The sequence below is a fragment of the Diospyros lotus genome, chromosome 5, assembly GCF_014633365.1.
Source record: "Diospyros lotus cultivar Yz01 chromosome 5, ASM1463336v1, whole genome shotgun sequence".
Taxonomy (NCBI): Eukaryota; Viridiplantae; Streptophyta; class Magnoliopsida; order Ericales; family Ebenaceae; genus Diospyros; species Diospyros lotus.
In genome coordinates, this window is record NC_068342.1 from 35,141,538 (window position 1) to 35,160,504 (window position 18,967).

At 37.3% G+C, this 18,967-nt stretch overlaps 1 protein-coding gene and 1 long non-coding RNA gene across 2 annotated transcripts in view; one reads left to right on the forward strand and one right to left on the reverse strand.

Moving 5' to 3' along the window:
• LOC127801911 (5'-methylthioadenosine nucleosidase-like) overlaps positions 1–18,967 on the reverse strand; it is a 42,883-nt gene that overhangs the window by 20,364 nt on the left and 3,552 nt on the right. The window contains exons 3-5 of the mRNA XM_052337443.1: positions 18,154–18,245; positions 16,391–16,497; positions 15,667–15,741 (exon numbers count right to left, since the gene is read on the reverse strand). Of these exons, the coding sequence (XP_052193403.1) occupies positions 15,667–15,741; positions 16,391–16,497; positions 18,154–18,245 (274 nt within the window). The remainder of the gene's footprint in view (positions 1–15,666; positions 15,742–16,390; positions 16,498–18,153; positions 18,246–18,967) is intronic.
• LOC127801912 (uncharacterized) lies at positions 1,669–2,176 on the forward strand. Its single transcript, XR_008023227.1, has 2 exons — positions 1,669–1,803; positions 1,902–2,176. It is a non-coding gene; the product is annotated as an uncharacterized LOC127801912 (long non-coding RNA).

The following is an 18,967-nucleotide window of genomic DNA, read 5'->3' on the forward strand; positions in this document are numbered from 1 at the left end:
TTTAACGGCCTGCGTGCCGAAGGTAGCCGTCTTTTTCATGACGGTTGTAAAATAATTATTTATTGTTTTTAATTTTATTGTAAAAGTAGTTTATAGTAAATTGTAAAAGCAATGGATTCACACCAATCGAGGCACGGCTTGGAGTGAAGTCATCGATGGCAAAATAATCAAGGAAATGAAGACCCTATGTGAAAGGGTTATGCTTGTAATAGTTATAGGCGTTTCCTTATTTATTCACCCACGAATGCACCGCACAATTTCAATGGCTGGAATTGCGCTTAGAATGCATGATTGAGTCCATGACCTTATCGACTAATTTTATGCAATGTGTATTTACATAGTTGATGTATGTTAAAACGTTGCATGTGAAAAGTGAGACCAATTAATTAAAAATCTCCCATATTTATAAAATTAAATTGTAACCGGTTGGACCTTAAGAGTTAAGACAATCTAATCGGGGCTCTCCATCACGGTAGAAATTGGGGCTTTTTTTTTAATTCGTGTGTTGATCGGCTATGGATAGATAGGGGTTGCACATTGATTAAAATACTTTAATTTCTATTTAAAACATTTGATGAGATGGGGATGCACAAATATCGTGACCCAAGAATCTATTATGTGAGGCAATCGATATTCAACTGTGTAGACTTGTCATCGTGATGGTATGATTTAACTATGTTCAATTGCCAAGAAACTATTATGTGAGGTATATTGGACTGGGAGCCGAAACAAAATATTTGGGTCGTACATAAGATGGACTGGACAAGCGTTATCCACTTATTGAATTTATTATTCCAAGAATCTATTATGTGAGGAGTAATAAAATTAATAAGAATCCAAATACCCACTAGAATTCATGCCAATGTGAATTTGCTTTTTCCTTTAAATGGGAGTAAGGAATTTGAAAAACTCAGTGGGAGGTACTGTTTGATTTAAAGACCAAAATCAGATAGTTAAGAAAACAAGATATCTAATAATCTACTTATTTTCTGCAGATATATCAAATGGCTTCACTAAATGCACTTTCTAAATTTGTTGACGCAAACCGGCTAACTGGACCAAATTTCAACGACTGGCTTCTAAATTTGAAATTGATTACAAACTTGGAAAAAATCACATATATCTTGGAAACGCCTATCCCTGAGCCAACTGTTGAACATATTACTCAGGAGGAACAAGATACACTCAATAAGTGGCAAGATGATGATCTTGTTGCTAAGAGTTACATCTTGCTTACTATGAGTCAAGAGTTACAGCGGCAGCATAATAAGATGCCAAATGCGTATTCGATTATTGCTCGTTTACAAGAGTTGTATGGTGAGCGAAGTCGAAGTGCTAGATATGAGATATCTAAATCAATCTTTCGAGCAAAGATGTCTGCTGGAGGATCAGTTGGAGACCATGTTCTCAAAATGATCTCCTGGATGGATAAACTGAATGAATTAGATGCTCCAATGCATCAATATCTTCAAATAGATGCAATTCTTCAGTCTTTGCCAGATTCGTATGGGGGTTTTATTTCAAACTTCTATATGACCAAGATTGAGTGTACTCCGGCGGAACTTATGAATATGCTAATAACGGCCCAGGGTACCATGAAAACAGGCACTGTGATGGCTGTGTCCTCTACTAGTAAGACTAGAAAGGGGAAAGGTAAAAAGAAGGCCACCCAAGCAACTAAAGTGATTGAAAAAAAGAAGGGAAAAACTGTTGACAAAGGAAAATGTTTCCATTGTGGCAAAGAGGGACATTGGAAAAGGAACTGTAAAGATTACCTTAGTTCCTTGAAGAAGGAAGCGACAGGTATGATGATAGTTCATGAGTATTTTTCCATTGCTTACTCTTCTACTTTATGGATTCTAGATTCTGAAGCGACAACTCATGTTTGTGCATCTATACAGGATCTGGAACAAAGTAGAAGGCTTGCAGATAATGAGATTGTGCTAAAGGTAGCAAATGGGGCAAGAGTTGCAGCCACAGCTATCGGCACTGTATCTTTAATTTTATCACATGAACATAGTTTAATTTTAAACAATTGTTTATGTGTACCTGGAGCTTTTAAGAACATTATTTCTATTCCTGTATTGGTGAAAGAAAATTATGAATTTTCTTTTAAGAATAATGTTTGTGAAATTTATTTTAGAAATAAATTGATTGCTACTGGTAATTTTGTCAATAGTCTTTACATTTTGAATGTGACTGTTGATAATAGTGAGCATCTGCATGTATCAAATAATAATAAGAGACCACGTGATAACCCAAATTCTAAAATTCTGTGGCATTACAGATTGGGTCATATAGGGGATGACAGAATCACTAAGTTGGAGAAAGATGGGCTTTTGGGTCCATTAGGTTTTGAACCATATCCAACTTGTGAATCTTGTATCCTTGGAAAGATGACCAAATTGCCTTTTACTGGGCAAGGTATAAGGGTCACAGAATTGTTAGGATTTATACATTCGGATGTGTGTGGGCCTATTAATGTAATAGCCCGATGAGGTTATCAATACTTTATAACTTTTACAGATGATATGTCTAGATATGGATATGTTTATCTCATGAGACATAAATCTGAATCTTTTGAAATGTTCAAAGATTTTAAAGCTGAAGTAGAAAATCAAACTGGTAAAAAGATAAAGGCCTTACGATCAGATCGTAGAGGCTAGTATCTTAGTAACGAGTTTGAAGATTTTCTTAAAGTCTCAGGTATTATTTCACAACGGACCCCACCAGGAACGCCTCAACTGAATGGAGTTTCAGAAAGGAGGAATCGGACTTTATTAGATATGGTCCGAAGTATGTTAAGTTGTACAGACTTACCTTTGTTTCTATGGGGACACGCCCTTCTTACTGCAATATATATCTTAAACAGAGTTTCTTCCAAGTCAGTTCCTACAACACCACATGAGATATGGTTTGATAGGAAGCCCAGTCTTACGCATGTTAAGATTTGGGCATGTACAGCTTTTGTGAAAAAACTTAAATCAGAGAAACTTGAGACACGATCTTTAAAGGGTAGTTTCGTGGGTTATCCTAAAGATACCTTCGGATATGAGTTCTATATTCCTGAACTGCAACAAGTAGTTGTAAGCAGGAATGCCATTTTTCTTGAAAAAGAGTTTATTCAAGAAAGAGGCAATGAAAGGAAAATAGAACTTGGTGAAGGGTTCACCGAGCCTGAAACTATGCCACGAGATGTCCAAGTACCAATTGAGGAGCCAGGGTCGAGTGTTGCACGTCCCATTAGAAGAAGTGAGAGGATACCCCATCAACCTGAGAGATATGATTTTCTAAATGAACAAGAGTTGTTCCTTGTAGGAGACAATGATCACTCAGATGATCCTACCACTTACCAAGAGGCGATATCAGATATCGACTCGAAAAGATGGCTAGAAGCCATGAAATCTGAAATGGATTCCATGTATGAGAACCAAGTCTGGACTCTTGTAGATCCACCAGAAGGTATAGTACCTATTGGATGTAAATGGGTCTTCAAGAAGAAGATAGGTTCAGATGGAAAGGTAGAGACCCATAAAGCAAAACTTGTGGCAAAAGGTTATCGACAAAGACAAGGGATTGACTATGAATAAACCTTTTCTCCAGTCGTCATGTTTAAATCCATTAGAATTTTACTAGCCATTGCTGCTCATTATGACTATGAGATTTGGCAAATGGATATGAAAACAGCCTTCTTAAATGGTTACATAGATCAGGAAATCTATATGGAACAACCTGAAGGCTTCACACCTAAAGTTAACGCAGGGAAGGTATGCAAGCTTAAGAGATCCATTTATGGTCTTAAGCAAGCATCCAGAAGTTAGAACATTCGTTTTGATGATGAAGTCAAATCGTTTGGTTTCATACAAAACGTTGATGAACCCTGTGTTTATAAAAAGGCTAGTGGGAGTGCAGTAGCATTTTTGGTCTTATATGTAGATGATATCTTACTCATTGGGAATGATGTAGGGTTGTTGTCAAAAATAAAGGTCTGGTTGTCAAGTAAGTTCTCCATGAAAGATTTGGAAGAAGCAGCCTATATTCTCGGTATACGGATCTATAGAGATAGAACCAAGAGATTGATAGGACTCTCCCAAAATAAGTACATAGAAAGAGTGTTGAAGAGGTTCAACATGGAAGATTCCAAAAGAGGACTGTTGCCCTTTAGACATGGAATCCACCTCTCTCGTGATATGTGCCCCAAGACACAAGAAGAGAGAGAACGCATGTCTAGGATTCCTTATGCTTCAGCAATAGGAAGCCTAATGTATGCAATGCTATGTACTAGGCCTGATATTGCTCATGCTGTAAGTGTTACAAGCAGATATCAGTCTAATCCAGGTGAGCAACACTGGATTGCCGTTAAGAATATCCTTAAATATTTGAAAAGAACTAAGGATTTGATCCTTACTTATGGTGAAGGAGAACTGAAAGTGGAGGGTTACACAGATTCTGATTTTCAATCAGATGTTGATGATAGAAAGTCTATCTCTGGATATGTGTTTACCTGCAACGGAGGAGTATTCAGTTGGAAGAGTTCCAAACAGGATACGACTGCCGATTCTACAACAGAAGCTGAGTATATTGCAGCATCGGATGCTGCAAAGGAAGCAGTCTGGGTCAAAAAGTTTGTGACAGAACTTGGAGTGGTTCCTTCTATAAAGTCTGCCGTCCCCTTGTTTTGCGACAACAATGGAGCCATAGCGCAAGCTAAGGAACTGAGGTCTCACCAGAAGTCCAAACATATTGAAAGACGCTTCCATCTCATTAGAGAGATCATTGGTAGAGGAGATGTCAATGTGCAGAGAATAGATACATCAGAGAATGCAGCAGATCCACTGACTAAGGCCATGAACCAGAAGCAACTAGATTTTCATCTAGATAGGTGGGGTATGAGATACCACACTGAATGGTCTTAGTGCTAGTGGGAGATTGTTAGATATGAGCCCTAAAGACCAGTTCCAGTGACACAAAGGGACTCGATCTTGTAATTCTTTAAATATTATTTAAATGGCAAGTTTATGTTTTTATTTAAATTGCAATATGGTTTAAATTATAAAACATATATCCATTAGTATAATAAGAAGTTGATACCATTCTTAAGTGTTAAGAATACGAGTTACGGATAATCCACAATTTGTTATACTATAAACATGTTCCTGGCCATAGAATTCCTATCATGGATGATAGCAACTCGTAAAGGCCAGCACATTGTCTTCCTCCTTGTTTCAGTATGAGATACTAAAAGATAAGGTTGGTGAGTCTCGTGCCATTCTGTATGAGCTATAGAAGGAAGATAAGTGGGTGCTCGTTACAAGAACGAGTTCACTGAACGGGACTGTTAACATTAAATCACATGGGTTATTTCTCACGGGTCAATGATTTAATGTTAGCTGCGATTTTACAACTAGTCCTTAGACCTGAGATGACATGGATATCTGTGTATTGGTGGATTAGGATATCAACGATATTATGTGGTTGTTCTAATCAAGGATAATCATACGTATCTATGTGCCTGATTCAGTGATACATGAGGTATATGTGCATTAGACATGGAATCTATCACCTCGAGATTTATGAGGAAGATATCCTATGCGATCCAGTAATCACTTGACGATAAATCCTTGGCCGAGGTAATATGACGATGGAATTTGTTCCATACGGGTTGTGTCATAATTTGTCAAGATTGATTTTGGATTTGGTCATATGACAAGATTAAGAGATTCGACCTACTGACCATGATCTCATATCTTGTCGGGATATAGGATGATAGAAGGACTGTATTGTATGGGAACGTAGTAAAAGGTTCACAATACCCGCTTCACAATAAATTGGGTAATCATGATATATTGCTAGATGTCACTCATGATTTACGAGAATTAATTGTTGATTATTCTTGTTGCCAATTTATTTGTGGACCCAGAAAGTCCCACCCAAAAAGAAATTACTTTCAAAGAGAAAATAAATAAATTAGTAATTTTATAATTACTAATTATAGTGCATTTATTTATTGGATAAATAAGAATAATTAAATAATTATATTATGAATGTAATTATTTAATCATAGATTGGGTTGGGCCTTTTGCTAGTACATTAGGCTTGGCCCAATGGCACTATTGGATTCAAATAAATTCCATTGGATTGGGCTTGGTCCAATTGCATTAAATGGAATGGGCTTGAGAAGCCCAACCCATTTAATGAAGAATAATTTTTAATTGGAACTATAAATAGCTCCAAACTCTTATTTTCTCTCATAAGTGTCTTCTTGATTCACTTGAATGTAGAGAGAATTTTGGAGAAGTGTTCTTGAATCCAAGAGGTAAGTTAGAAATTTTTGTGAAAAATTTCTTCTACTTATCTTCTCTCTTTGATATTCTTGAATAGAAGTGATTTCGGGTGGACCGACTCGGCATCCTACACTTGGAGGATTATACGGCGGGAAATCTAACGGTGAAATAAGATTTCATCAAAGAGGTATTTTTCGTTTATGCCTTCGTTTTATTAAACCATAATTTCTGAAAAACGGGATACCTCCAAATTAAATTTTAATTTCCGCTGCGCATATGATAAGATCTATGTAACCCAACAGTCCGGAACAACCTACTCTGATGGGCCTACGCGAACTTCCCAGGGGGGTCACCCATCCCTGGATTACCCCAGGTCAAGCACGCTTAACTTGGGAGTTCTTTGCCTACATTCAGCCCAAAAGGTATCCAGCTGGTGTTGTTTCCTTCCTTACACTATCCTCGATACATACTAACTTCTCTGGGCTCTCGGGGTATTACATTCTCCCCCCCTTGAGCACATGACGTCCTCGTCATGCGACCTTACAACCGGTCCCAGATCTCGCCCCGATGCATGGCCGATGTAGGATTCGCCTAAGGTGCCTACACGCACCCCCCCTCAGGGACTCAGCCTCCTCGTTGAGGTTTGCCCCACCATCGCGCTCAAAGGCTCGGGGGTCGGCTCTGATACCATTTGTAACATCTCGTTCGAGCGATAGGAAGGACCGGAACAACCTACCCTGATGGGCCTACGCGAACTTCCCAGGGGGGTCACCCATCCCTGGATTACCCCAGGTCAAGCACGCTTAACTTGGGAGTTCTTTGCCTACATTCAGCCCAAAAAGTATCTAGCTGGTGTTGTTTCCTTCCTTACACTATCCTCGATATATACTAACTTCTCTGGGCTCTCGGGGTATTACAGCTAAATTCTCAGGATTGGTATACCAAGAAGATCCGTCTCTCTCTCTCTCTTTCTGATAAATAGGAGAAAGACAACTAGAACAACATCCAAGCAGCGTAATTCTGCAACTTTGGTTTGACCTTGATTGGAGAGAGTTTTGAGATTTTTCTTTGTTGTAAAAATACTAGTAGTCTACAATTTTAGTACTTATTTTAAAAACTACTTTAAAATTTTCCAAGCAAGCATCCCATACCAACATGGCAATTTAACTGGACAGAACTCATTCCTGTGACTTTTGTGCTTGCATGTAGACCTCGCTCCTCACATAAGCGAGTTTCACTGTGTCAATTTACCACATGCTAGCACATGATGCTAACTTAGAATTTTTTGCAGTATTTTTATAAATAGTTTGAAAGTTGTAGTATTTTTAAATAAGCTTTGAAATTATAGTATTTTTTATTTAAAAAAATCAGAGTTTTGGAGCAAAACTCAAGGCTGCTGAACAGTAACCTGGTGTCAGCGCCTTAGAGCTGACAAGGGGTAATTTAGAATTCTGTTGAGAGAATTCTAGGGGAATTTGAGAGAGAGAGAGACGCGCGCAGGGGGGGGTTGGAGTAACAGAATTGGAGAGAGAGAGAAACAGAATCTTTCGTTCATCATAATTTGGGCAAAGGCCTCATTACATATTTATAGCCAGTTAGTGGCATCTTCTAAATGGTACCCCAGGGAAAGCCAAGCTGGTAACTGCCTTGGTACAACCCTTAACAGCTTACAATTTTTTTTTTTGTATGGACTATCCTACCCTTAGGAATGTGACAATACCCCTCCCCTTAAAAACATTTCTTGTCCTCAAGAAATCACAAAAGCTGAGCAACTTGAGGAAATTGCTTGAGAAGGTCCGGTAGGTATTCCCACATCGTGTGATCAGGGTGTGTCACATATTTCGGCTATTAGGCCTTATGAATAAAGTAGTATATTGCATAGCTGGAGGAGTGTTCCAGCATGGCAAGTAGTGCAAGTTGTATTAGATGGGTAACAGCTTTGGTGCCCAATCTGTTGCTGAGGATCAGTATATCAGTATAAAATGATCTAACCTAGACATACCAAAGCATGAAAGATCAATCAAAGAATTCAAATTCCCTCCTCTCTTTCTCTCTCTCTCTCTCTCTCGAATCTTCCCTCTCAATTCTCTAATTCTACCCCTCTCCCTCTCATTTTTCCAACCAAATTCATTCTCAAATAACAGAGAATTCTACTGTCAGATCTAGGATCTGACAGGGTGGTAGTGGGTCCATTGCACCAGCACTTGTGTCATGGGAAGAGAATTTTGATAAACCATCCTCTTATCCAAAATTGCAAGAGGTTCCACCACCTCTATTGACTCTGCTTCCACGAGGGGAAGTTCTGAACTTGTGAGGTCAGAGCGCCCTACTGATTTTTTCAGTAAGGAGACATGGAAGACCGGATGAATTTTCACTCCTTCTAGCAATTGTAGCTTATAAGCCACCTTCCCTACTTTGGCCACATAGTACTTTGGATTCAACTTGGAAGGAGGGTTTACCACAAACAGCTGTTGTTGGAACCTTTTTACTTTCAAGCAGACCATGTCCCCCACTTCGAAACTTCTCTCACACCTCTTCTTGTCTGCCAGCTGCTTCATCTTGTTCTGTGCCACCACCAATTCCCTCCTGATCACTTGTAAGGCTTCTTGCCTTTGCTGCAAATGCCGGTCCATTGTCAACTCCACATTTGCGTAGTGCATGACTGCAGGTATTAGTGGGGGCTTGTAACCGAAGAAGGCCTCGAATGGGAACCTTTTTAAGGGGTGGTGGTAATTGGAGTTATACCACCACTGAGCAAGTGGTAGCCATTGGTTCCAACTCTTAGGTTTGGAGAAGCATAGGCACTTAAGATAGGATTCCAAGCATTGATTTACCCTTTCGATCTGTCTATCAATTTTTGGATGGTAAACTGTTGACATGTGCAACCCCACTCCCAACTGCTTGAATAATTCCTTCCAGAAGTTGCTAGTAAACACCTTATCTCGGTTGGATATAATTGACAAAGGTAACCTATGTACCTTCACCACTGAGTCCAATAGTAACCTAGCTACTTTAGGGGCTGTGAAAGGGTGAGCTAGGCTTAAAAAATAGCCAAACTTCATCAGCTTGTCGACTATCACCAATATGGTATTCTTCCCTTCAGATCTGGGCAACCCCTCCACAAAATTCATGGAGATCTGTTGCTATGATTCTGTTGATTTACATAGATCTTATCATATGCGCAGCGGAAATTAAAATTTAATTTGGAGGTATCCCGTTTTTCAGAAATTATGGTTTAATAAAACGAAGGCATAAACGAAAAATACCTCTTTGATGAAATCTTATTTCACCGTTAGATTTCCCGCCGTATAATCCTCCAAGTGTAGGATGCCGAGTCGGTCCACCCGAAATCACTTCTATTCAAGAATATCAAAGAGAGAAGATAAGTAGAAGAAATTTTTCACAAAAATTTCTAACTTACCTCTTGGATTCAAGAACACTTCTCCAAAATTCTCTCTACATTCAAGTGAATCAAGAAGACACTTATGAGAGAAAATAAGAGTTTGGAGCTATTTATAGTTCCAATTAAAAACTATTATTCATTAAATGGGTTGGGCTTCTCAAGCCCATTCCATTTAATGCAATTGGACCAAGCCCAATCCAATGGAATTTATTTGAATCCAATAGTGCCATTGGGCCAAGCCTAATGTACTAGCAAAAGGCCCAACCCAATCTATGATTAAATAATTACATTCATAATATAATTATTTAATTATTCTTATTTATCCAATAAATAAATGCACTATAATTAGTAATTATAAAATTACTAATTTATTTATTTTCTCTTTGAAAGTAATTTCTTTTTGGGTGGGACTTTCTGGGTCCACAAATAAATTGGCAACAAGAATAATCAACAATTAATTCTCGTAAATCATGAGTGACATCTAGCAATATATCATGATTACCCAATTTATTGTGAAGCGGGTATTGTGAACCTTTTACTACGTTCCCATACAATACGGTCCTTCTATCATCCTATATCCCGACAAGATATGAGATCATGGTCAGTAGGTCGAATCTCTTAATCTTGTCATATGACCAAATCCAAAATCAATCTTGACAAATTATGACACAACCCGTATGGAACAAATTCCATCGTCATATTACCTCGGCCAAGGATTTATCGTCAAGTGATTACTGGATCGCATAGGATATCTTCCTCATAAATCTCGAGGTGATAGATTCCATGTCTAATGCACACATACCTCATGTATCACTGAATCAGGCACATAGATACGTATGATTATCCTTGATTAGAACAACCACATGATATCGTTGATATCCTAATCCACCAATACACAGATATCCATGTCATCTCAGGTCTAAGGACTAGTTGTAAAATCGCAGCTAACATTAAATCATTGACCCGTGAGAAATAACCCATGTGATTTAATATTAACAGTCCCGTTCAGTGAACTCGTTCTTGTAACGAGCACCCACTTATCTTCCTTCTATAGCTCATACAGAATGGCACGAGACTCACCAACCTTATCTTTCAGTATCTCATACTGAAACAAGGAGGAAGACAATGTGCTGGCCTTTACGAGTTGCTATCATCCATGATAGGAATTCTATGGCCAGGAACATGTTTATAGTATAACAAATTGTGGATTATCCGTAACTCGTATTCTTAACACTTAAGAATGGTATCCACTTCTTATTATACTAATGGATATATGTTTTATAATTTAAACCATATTGCAATTTAAATAAAAACATAAACTTGCCATTTAAATAATATTTAAAGAATTACAAGATCGAGTCCCTTTGTGTCACTGGAACTGGTCTTTAGGGCTCATATCTAACAGATTCAACTAGTATGTCTAAGGGTTGAAGTAAGCTTGGGTAGGGATCCTCCTCATGCTTACAACATTGGCAAATGGAACACTCCAACACAAATTTAGTCACATCCTTCTTCATCCCCGACCAATGGAAAAGCTGCTTCACCTTGTTGTAAGTGACATTCATGCTCGAATGTCCTCCAATTGGAGAGTTGTGTAGAGTTGTCTAAGTTGAGTGTCATCCCCAATTACTAGTCTTCCTTTGTACCTTATCAGCCCAGCCTTTAGGGTGTATCCTTTGTGATTCGTTTCCCTTGCTGCCAGCTGAGTTAGGAGGTCATTTGCCCACAGTGTTTGCTCATAGCTGGTTGACACCTCCTTTACCTAGTATGGTACTACCGTTGAAACAGGTTGGCACTCTCCTAGCTCTTCTCTTCTTGACAGTTCATCAGCCGTTGCATTCTCTTTCCCCTTCCTATATTGAATCGTATAATCCATCCTAACAACTTGGTTATCCCCTTTCTTTGTAATTGCGTATGCAATCTTTGCTACATCAAAAACTTGAGGCTCTCATGGTTCGTCTTTATAATGAATGTATTCCCTTCTAGATAGTACCTCTATTTCTCCACTGCCATGAGCATTGTAATAAGTTCCTTGTCGTAGATGCTTAGCCCCAAGTGTTTTGGGGCCAACGCCTGGATGAAGAAGGCAATGGGCTTGCCCTCCTGTACTAGCACTACACCCACTCATATTTCAAAAGCATCAGTCTCCAGTGTAAATGGTTTGGTGAAGTTAGGTAAGGCTAGTATGGGAGCCTGTGTCATGGCCTTCTTAAGGGTGACGAAGGTTGTCTTTGCCTTGGGGTTCTACTCAAACCCATTTTTCTTAAGAAATTTTAACTGCATGTATACCGCTTAAAATAGAAAGTTTTATAGGTTTAGAGCAATAATTACACATCAAAGGTAGGTTTTATTTGGTAGAAGGAGAAAACCCTTAAATCACAGGTTGCTCATTCAAAAAATGGCCTGCCTAGAGTCTAAACAGAGCTTTGAAGAAAAAGTCAAGGCTGCAGGTGGTATAACCTGGGATGGTTGGTACAAAGAAGCATAAAGACAAAAGTGGAATGAAAAAGAAAGGGGAGGGCTTAGCCTTACAAGTAAACAATTACACAAACACAATTTCAATTTTTAAAACTCAACTCTTCAATGAAAAAGAAAATATTAAGAGTATTATAAAAACACTACAAAGTGAAGAGTTTCACAAAATGTTAAAAGAGTATCCATCACATGTTAGGGCCCGTTCGCTTTGCTGTTTTCAACCCGTTTTGAGTTTTCAGTTTTTCAAAATACTGAAAACGCGTTTTATTTTCTGTTTTAAAAAACGCAATTTTGAAAACAAAGAAAAAAATTATAAAGAAAACCCAAAACAACATTTGTTGTTTTGGGCATTTTCTGTGAAAACACACACAAAAAAAAAAAGGGAAAACACACACAGCGCCTCCCCCCCCCCCCCACCCGCAACCTCCAATCTCGCATCTCTTCTCTCTTTCTCTCTCTCTCCTCTCTTCTCACCATGGCAGAAACCAGATCCGTTTGTGTTCTTCGTTATCGTTCGCCTCTTCATTATCGTTCGCTCGATGGTTTAAAGCCACTGCCATGGCCAACAGGTTGAGTTCCTCCTCCTCGGCCATGGCATTGGTCTCCTCCCCCCTTTCCTTTCGAACAACAACCTCTATGACTGCTATTTAGGAAGAAAGTCAGCGACTAAAGCTGTCGCGATAATGGGTGAGGAAGGAGATGGGGGATCAGCGATGAGGAGGAGGAGGCAGCCCGCGGTGAAAGGAAGAGGCGGCGGCAGCGATGCTAGTATGCGCAGAAAACCTTAATGTGGGTGAGGAAGAGATGAAAGAAGATGGGTCTGTGGCTCCCCTCCCCAATTTGGTTTTTTTTTTTGTGTTATTTGATTTTTTTTGTTTTATTTTATTTGAATATGTAATATGATTTTTTTGTATTAATTTTTTAATAATATTTCTAAGATTTTGATTTTTTGTTTTATTTTATTTGTATTTTATTTTATAGTTTAAAGTATTTGAATCAAATTTACAATTTACTAATAAATGTTTATAATTTATTTTGAATCAAATTCATTCAATAAAATATCATAATAACAAAAAAAAATCATTTTTAAAATTTCAAAGTAAACATGTTTTCTAATTTTTTGTTTTGAGAAATAGTTTTTCAAAATAACAAAAAGGACGCGTTTTAAAAATTTTCAAAACAGACACTCAAAACACAAAACTGAAAATAAATTCAAAACTCAAAACTGAAACACGAAGAAAACGCCACCTTAGAGTTTCACAATTTTGCTTTTGGAACTATTTGATCATTTTAACATGTATACTAAGATTGATCTTCAAGATCGTCTATCATAAATGATTATTGAGAATAAGGAAAACTAAAATGATTTCAAGTATTTAAATCATACATACCTTGATTAAAAAATAGAAAATAATCTTTATCCTTCAATCTGGTAGAGACTTGTGCTGAAAACATGTTGTAAAACTTGAATGAAGTAGAAATATAGAATGAAAGCAGAAAGAGAAATTCTCTGTATGTAGAATACTTAATCTCTTGATTGATACAAATAAGCCATGGGGGTAGCCCTATTTATAATAGTTCGCCTCTTCAATGGACTATCAGGATCAATAGTAATTCTACAGCTATGTTCAAGATTAATCAGGCTCATCCACTCAACTAATGACAACAGCAGATAGCAAACAAAAGCAGGGGAATTACCTGGAGCACTGATCATTGACATTTGTCAGGTAGCTTCACAGAAAATTCCTCTGAAGAAAAATGTAATGGACCTCCTGGAGTGTATGAGCAGCTTCTCCAACCATCATACACTATTTTTATGTTATCAAGCCACAACGTGACAAGCTAGTGGACAACTTGGCTACAAACTTTGTAAGAGGCAACTTCTGGAGTGATTGTCACCTACGCAGCCAGAACAGGATAGTAAATTTAGATGTTACTTCTTGTTTGAGCACATAGAGCAAACCATATCTTGAGATGGGCAAGAGAAAATAAGAAACAAGAAACCATAAATGACCAGACAGAATAAGAACACAGAAATAGATGCTTACATCATAATGGTATAGTTCCTTCTCCTCCACACAAACCCAAAAAATGGTTCATGCTTATGGTACATTCAGTGCCATGAGTACCCCAACTGAGCCTATCTGCTAGCTTGTATTAGCATATTTCGCCTATCTGCTAGCTTGTATTAGCATATTTCAACGATGGAGCAAGCTGTTGCATGATAGATAACACCAGCGGTGGTGGTCGCATTGATATCACATGTACATTAGAAGTCAGCTCCAATGGTGTTGGAGATAGGCCTCGCCCATCGCTGTTGACATCTACCGTGCAACAACTCGCTCCCTCATTGGAATATGGTAACACAAGCTAGCAGATAGGCCCAGTTAGGGGTATTCATGGTACTGAAAGTAACCTAAGCCCAAACCATTTCCTGCTTTGTGTGGATGAGAAGGAACTATACTGTTATGATAGAGGATCTATTTTGAGTTCTTATTCTGCTTTGTCACTTATGATTTTTGATTTCTTATTTTCTCTTGTGCATCTCAAGCTATGGTCTGCTCTATGTTGCTTAAACAAGAAGTAACATCTAAATTTTCTGTCATGTTCGGGCTCTATAAGTGACAATCACTCCAAAAGTAGCCTCTTACAAAGTTCGTAGGAAAGTTGTCAACTAGCTTGTCGTGTCATAACTTGAAAACATAAAAATAATGAATGATGGTTAGAGAAGTTGAATGTACACCCAAGTCCATTACATTTTTCTTCAGAGGAATTTTCTATGACGCTACCTGACAATGATCAGTGCTCCAGGTAATTCCCTCACTTTTGTTTGTTATATGCTACGTCATTAATTGAATGGGTGAAGCCTGATAAATCTTGAATGTAACCATAGGATAGGATTACTAATGATCCTGACAGTCCATTGAGGAGGTGAGCTATTATTATAAATAGGGTTACACCATATCACTCAAGATCAATATTGTATATACAGAGAATTTCTCTTTCTGCTTTCATTCTCTTGTTCTACTTCCTTCAAGCTTTATAATTCGTTATTAGCATGAGTCTCTACCATATCGAAGCATAAAGATTACTTTCTTTTCTTAAATCAAGGTATGTATGATTTAATACTTGAAATTCTTCTAGCTTTCTTTATTCTCAATAATCATTTATGATAGATGATCTTGAAGATCAATCTTAAGACACATGTCGAATGATCAAATAGGTTCCTAAAGTAAATGAAATTATGAAACTCTAGCATGCAATGAATAGCATAGTGAAACTCTCAAGGGGAAGGACTTTAAATCAATCATTTATGATAGATAATCTTTAAGGTCTCTTCATGTAACACCCATTTAGCATTAGTGTTTTAGTTATGACAGTAATTAAATGCTGAACAGTACATTCGGCATGCTTGGATTAGGTTTCACCAAACAATTAATTGAGAATCTTCTCTTAATAACAAACAACTTACTAAGCATAAAACTGCAAACTAAGAAAACTTACAGGGATAGGTATCCTTCTATCATGGAAGGCAATATGTGATGCAAGAAATATATCCCCCACATTAGCTCCTTTAGCCTGGAAGCATTATAATATCCAAATGGAATTAAATGTGTATATCAAAATGCCAAGTTATGCATAATCCACATGTTAAAGTCTGAACTTGGCATAAAAGAAAAATACTAAATCATGGTTTCAATGGTTCTTTAAGAGAAATCTCACATGATTGTTCAATGATTAATTTATAAAGGAAAACACATAAAAAAAAGGGTGTCCCTAGTGCATGAAGTTCCTCACATTGCGAGGGTCAAGCGAGGCTCGTTTTAGTCAGCCTTATCCCTTATTTTTGAAAGAGGTAGTTTCCACAATTCAAATTCATGACCTTCCAATCACAAAGGAAAAACCTTAATGTTCCTAGCAAGGCTCACCCCTGATGAAGGAAAATACATAAAATTGGATAAATGATTTCATGGTAAAAGGAGAAAGCTAGAAGATATCCCTTTCAGAAAACAGGATAGGTACTTTGCTCTGGACTGTTATTTAACTTTTAGTTGCTTCTTCAGGGAAAAAAAAAAAAGTATCTGTTTTACGAGAAATTCAACAGTCCAAACCAATTCTTGGCAAAATTTAACATACACTTTAGCAATCAACCAAAATAAAAAAGCTCCAAGTTGGTGTCAGTTCCAGAAATAATGAAAACAGTAAGAAAACAATCCCAGGATCATACTTGAAAGCCACCAGCTGTGCCAGCATTTATTATAAGGTCTGGCTGCAGCGCTTGGATGGAAGCATAGGTCACAAGAGATGCAGGAACTGTACCTACACTATCAACTCCTGAACAGGTTCAAAGAGTCAGCAACAAGAAATTCACACTTTAAAAGCCAATTAAGCACACATGCATCATTAATGGTGATGAAATTCCAGTAAATAGCAAGTACATCTCTTAATAAAGGGTGAATGAACAAGTATGAATTGGAACTAAAAGTGAATGATTAAAATCCTTTTTACATCTTTGGTTGTTGAATGTACATAAAAAAAAAATACACCAATATGATCACCCTAGATCTGCAAGTCAGACAGCAATATACACCAATCTTTTATGAATTATTGACTTATTTTGGAATTAGTTCATTCAAAACGATCATGTCAAAGGAATTCAGTCAAAGTGACATTCGTTTACTACTTTCAAAAGCATTCTTTTTTCTGTTCCCTGTAAAGGACCACACAGAAATCCCTGAACAGAGTGAAAAATCTTCAGTATTACTTACTCTAGCACCATGTCAAAGGAAATATGTGGAAAGGATTATACTGAAGGAAACTTTTCACTTGAGTTCTTAAATAATTGGTCAAACAACCAATATTACAAAGACTTCTAAATGTCTTCCTGTACAATGATGTTTCTTTAAGTACAAGAGAGATGCATGAGTGGAAGCATAAATTAATTATACTTATCAAATATCCATCAGAACTTCTCTTCTAAGTACATATTATGTTAGATGAGCACGTTTAAATTAGTACAGTAACCATGTGAGACACTTTGCACTTTTAAGTAAAGGCATGGCATATGCATCTGACATATCTAGCCAGGCATCAGTTCACAAATACGCTAATGTGAAAGTAAAACCATGCATAAGAAGCTCATTTTATAAATAAAAAGTTTTATGTTAGATTGTAAATTCCACTTTACCATAAATAAATAAAAGAAATTGTTGAGATTTTAGCAGTGCCCTCAAGTGTTTGAAAGATAAGAATTAGATGAATCTGAAACAGGCATGCACCATACCCCAAATCCACATAACATAGGCTATACCTGCTTAAATGAAAAGACACCTTTTGACCAAATGTATACATCAATTGGACCAAAACTAGCTGTAAGTTCAAAAGGTTGCTAAAAGTTGTATTTTTTGCAGGCTTTCAGGTAGTGAGAAAAACAATTAGCTATACAACTTCCAAGCATGTTACCATCTTGAATACAACTAACAATAAAGTTCATCCAGAAAGAAGGTATCAGTTATGAGTTAATCATCATTAACTGCATCTTATCCTAACCAAGTTAGGGTTAGTGGCACAATGTTCATAATGTCAATTGACTTCTAAAAGAAGTACTGACAATACAATCCGTGCAAATGAACAATGTGGCAAAATTTTATGCTGGATGCCCTTCCTGATACAGCCCTCCAGCGAGGAGAATAATGAGATAAAGTTTTCACACCATCTTCATGTGAAAAATTTTCATGAGATGGAGGTGAATGAAGACAAGTGACACGGTTGTGTTCCATCATGGAGTTGAAATTGTGAGACCAACTTGTACGTGGAAACATGATAAATCAGTTATGAGTTCACTTGTCCAAAAAAAAATTGGGTCAAATGACATGGAAGCAGCAATCCTGAAAGTACACTGATGATGGACAGAAAAGAATGCACACCAATTGCTCATGCACATCACTATCATTTCAATTTAGAGAGAATAAACTGAAAGCCAATACCCACCCAAAACAGCATCTTTCCCAGGGCAAATAATATTAATATTCAGGTCTCTGTAAGTACCATGATACCGAACCCAGGGAACTCCTTTGGCAAACCTGCATGGACATAGCTAACAAATCAAAATGTGAACCAAGTAAAACTGTATGACAAAAACCAGCAGTGTAGCAAGGTGCAGTCATAGAAGAAAAGGAAATTGCTGACAATAACTAATTACCTTCACCTTAGCGTGAAATAACCCAACCAAAGAAGGAAAAAAGAAAAACTAGGAAAAATTTCAGGACTATCTAAACATACCAAAATAATGTTAATTAAAATACATCAACTTCAGTGTTTCTATCATGTAGAGCAGTATAATGCTATTGAAAGATTAGATTGTAACTCAAATCCAAAATAAGCATTGCTAAGATATATCTTCCATATATATGTAGATTTTTTTTTATTGATTTAAATTTATTTGATTTTAATTATTCGTTCCATTTTTCTACATTGGCCTTTATACCTACACATAGGCCATTCCTTGTATATCCAATATATAGAACAAATGTAGAAAAGTTTTTGCCTCATTTATTCTACACATTCCTCTGTCTTCTATTGTCTTTCTTCATAGTATTAGACCACTAAATGATCCTAATTCGGATTTCTACACATTTCTAAATTGCTTGTCAGGCACTCCATACATCTATCTGATTCCCTGTTCTCCTAGTTTTCACCTAGTGTCCTCTGCTCATTGATTCGCCTGCCATATGTGTCCCCATGCACCCCCAGAAAGCTTGACTCCTAGTAGGTCCTCACATGCTCCAACCGTGTGACATCTACA